General features: G+C 30.4%; 1 protein-coding gene across 1 annotated transcript; it reads left to right on the top strand.

Moving 5' to 3' along the window:
* The first annotated feature begins 1,081 nt into the window (after positions 1-1,081).
* LOC105626183 (calmodulin-like protein 4) lies at positions 1,082-2,304 on the top strand. Its single transcript, XM_012207494.1, has 5 exons — positions 1,082-1,181; positions 1,297-1,404; positions 1,495-1,626; positions 1,813-1,995; positions 2,116-2,304. Exons 3-5 carry the CDS (start codon positions 1,566-1,568, stop codon positions 2,214-2,216), a joined length of 345 nt encoding a protein of 114 aa, XP_012062884.1. The 5' UTR covers positions 1,082-1,181; positions 1,297-1,404; positions 1,495-1,565; the 3' UTR covers positions 2,217-2,304.

Consider the following 2,304-nt stretch of genomic DNA (forward strand, 5'->3'; position numbering starts at 1 on the left):
TCTAATCGTAATCTGTTAGCCATATTTAAACTCTTATCTCAGAAATTATGACTAAAATAAAAACTTATAAACAGTTGTTTTATTTCATTTTTTGAAAATGTTCTCGCTACATTATTTTAAGTCGCGAATTTTAGGACATTGTATATTTTTATTTATATTATAAAGTCAAATATATTACATTACAATCACAAAACTTGATTACTTCTTTCTGCATTGTATTATCGAATTTATAATAATTTATATATTTTGCATTAATTGTGTTATCTACATGATGAATTTTTGTAAACAATAAATATAAATATTCTATTTAAACGTAATTTTGGAATATACGGTACATCAATTTTGAGACAAAATATAACGTAGAAAATGCATTGTAAATAAAAATTGTAGGAAAATCGAAACGCGAATAGGCAATTATAAGAGATTAATTTTATTATTATTATACACAAAAAAAATTATTTTGGTGTGATTTTATGATATTTGATCCTTCAGTAATATAGGTATAGCCTATTCAACTATGTATTTATTTTATTTTTTATGCTACAACTTTTTTATTAACAGATAAAAATATATTTATTTGTTATTATACATATTATTATGTTCTTTAATATCACATTTTGATTTTTAAAATAATGTTATAAATATGTATGTTCATTTTTACGCGATATTTTTACACAATACCTTGCAGTGTATATTGTGTATGTGACAAAGCGTATAGTAGGTACAAAGCGCATAGTGGCACCAAAGGGTTAACTATTTTATCCTAATATATTCCTGAATTGCCCTTTCGAACAAATCTTTTTCCTTTGAGCATCTTTCCTTTTCAAAAAAGTCAACTCTCTACTTGTCAAAAGTGCTCGATTTGAATTTATCGAAGATTGCTTCTACAGAAATTCACGTTGAAAGTTTTCTGCGGACTTTCATTAAAAAGTCATGCATTCTAAAATTGTGTTTTGACGATAGCTCGACAACTAGGAACATTGACCTTCCTTTGCACAGGTTGCGCAATCAGGATTTCTAATAGAATCTCTCGACGAACGATGTCGCTCTGTTACAAGCGACGTAGAGAGAACAAGTGAGGTTACGTTCGCATCAAACACCTGTTGTGTCAAAATCAACAAAATCGCGTCAAAATCCGATACTCAAGAGAGACGCAATCTGTGTGAATCTAATCAAACATGGTAATCCCAATGTATATTATAATTTCGCCAACAATTCTGAAATCTACTTAGAATGTAATTTCTCTGGAACTTGATCTACTTTCATCGTATTTCACGCATAATTTTATTTGTTTAGTTTTTTCCTTTGCACAACCAAGTTTACTTAATATGCATTCTGCTTTTCGTGTCTCATCCGGTATATAATTGTTGCAGGCGCGTTACTTCAGAGAAGAGGATATAGACGGTACGTTTTGAAATTGTTGCAAGATTATCACTGCCTATCGTACAGCTGAAATAAATCGAACAAGCTGATTTGAAATTATTACTTTTGCAGAGTTTCGAGAATGTTTCTACCTATTTGCCCGAAGCGGTCAGATTCGTACGCTTGACGAGCTTACTATAATTATGAGATCTTTGGGACTGAGTCCGACCATTGCAGAATTGAACAAATACATGAAGGACAAAGGTAATCCATAGGCTACAATATTCAATACAAGTTTTGCCACTCTCTAAATTCTTTAGAGTAAAATCTTACTCTAAAGAGTGAAAACTGAGTCAGTCTTGAATAAGAATGGCTCAATTTTGAAAAAAGTTTTAAAGATCAGAGAAACTTTGTACAGGAAAATGAAAATATCTTTTATATTGATTTTAGGTGGAAAAATGTCCTTTGCCGATTTCCTGGAGGTAATGCATCTTCAGACTCGTGTGGAGGATCTACCGAAAGAAGTGATTAAAGCTTTTCAAGCTGCTGATACCTCTCGCAGTGGTACTATTCCAGCACGACAGTTGGCGCACATGTTGCTTCACTGGGGAGAACAATTGAGTAGTAAAGAAGGTAATAAAACAATAAATTATTAATCACATATTTTACTTCATTCAAAAGAAAAATTGAATAGCAAGATAAAACAATAATTAATCATAGATTTTGTATTTGGTATGTTATCATTTATTGCAGTGGAGCAAATCTTCCGTGAAGCCAATGTGTCTTTGAATGGACACGTGAAATATGAAGACTTTGTAAAAATAGCTTGTGCACCTGTACCTGATTATTATTAAAGATTCTAAAGCTTTTATATATTTATTATGTACTAATATATTTTTTTATATATTTTTATGAGATGCACGAAATAGATAAATACTTTTA

This window comes from Atta cephalotes, assembly GCF_000143395.1.
Source record: "Atta cephalotes unplaced genomic scaffold scaffold00001, whole genome shotgun sequence".
Lineage (NCBI taxonomy): Eukaryota > Metazoa > Arthropoda > Insecta > Hymenoptera > Formicidae > Atta > Atta cephalotes.

Excerpts from the sequence above, each read along its gene's own strand:
- LOC105626183 (XM_012207494.1), top strand. The coding sequence starts at position 1,566 with ATGAGATCTTTGGGACTGAGTCCGACCATTGCAGAATTGAACAAATAC. Across the intron at positions 1,627-1,812 it reads CAAATACATGAAGGACAAAG|GTGGAAAAATGTCCTTTGCC; the intron begins GTAATCCATAGG and ends TATTGATTTTAG. Across the intron at positions 1,996-2,115 it reads ACAATTGAGTAGTAAAGAAG|TGGAGCAAATCTTCCGTGAA; the intron begins GTAATAAAACAA and ends CATTTATTGCAG.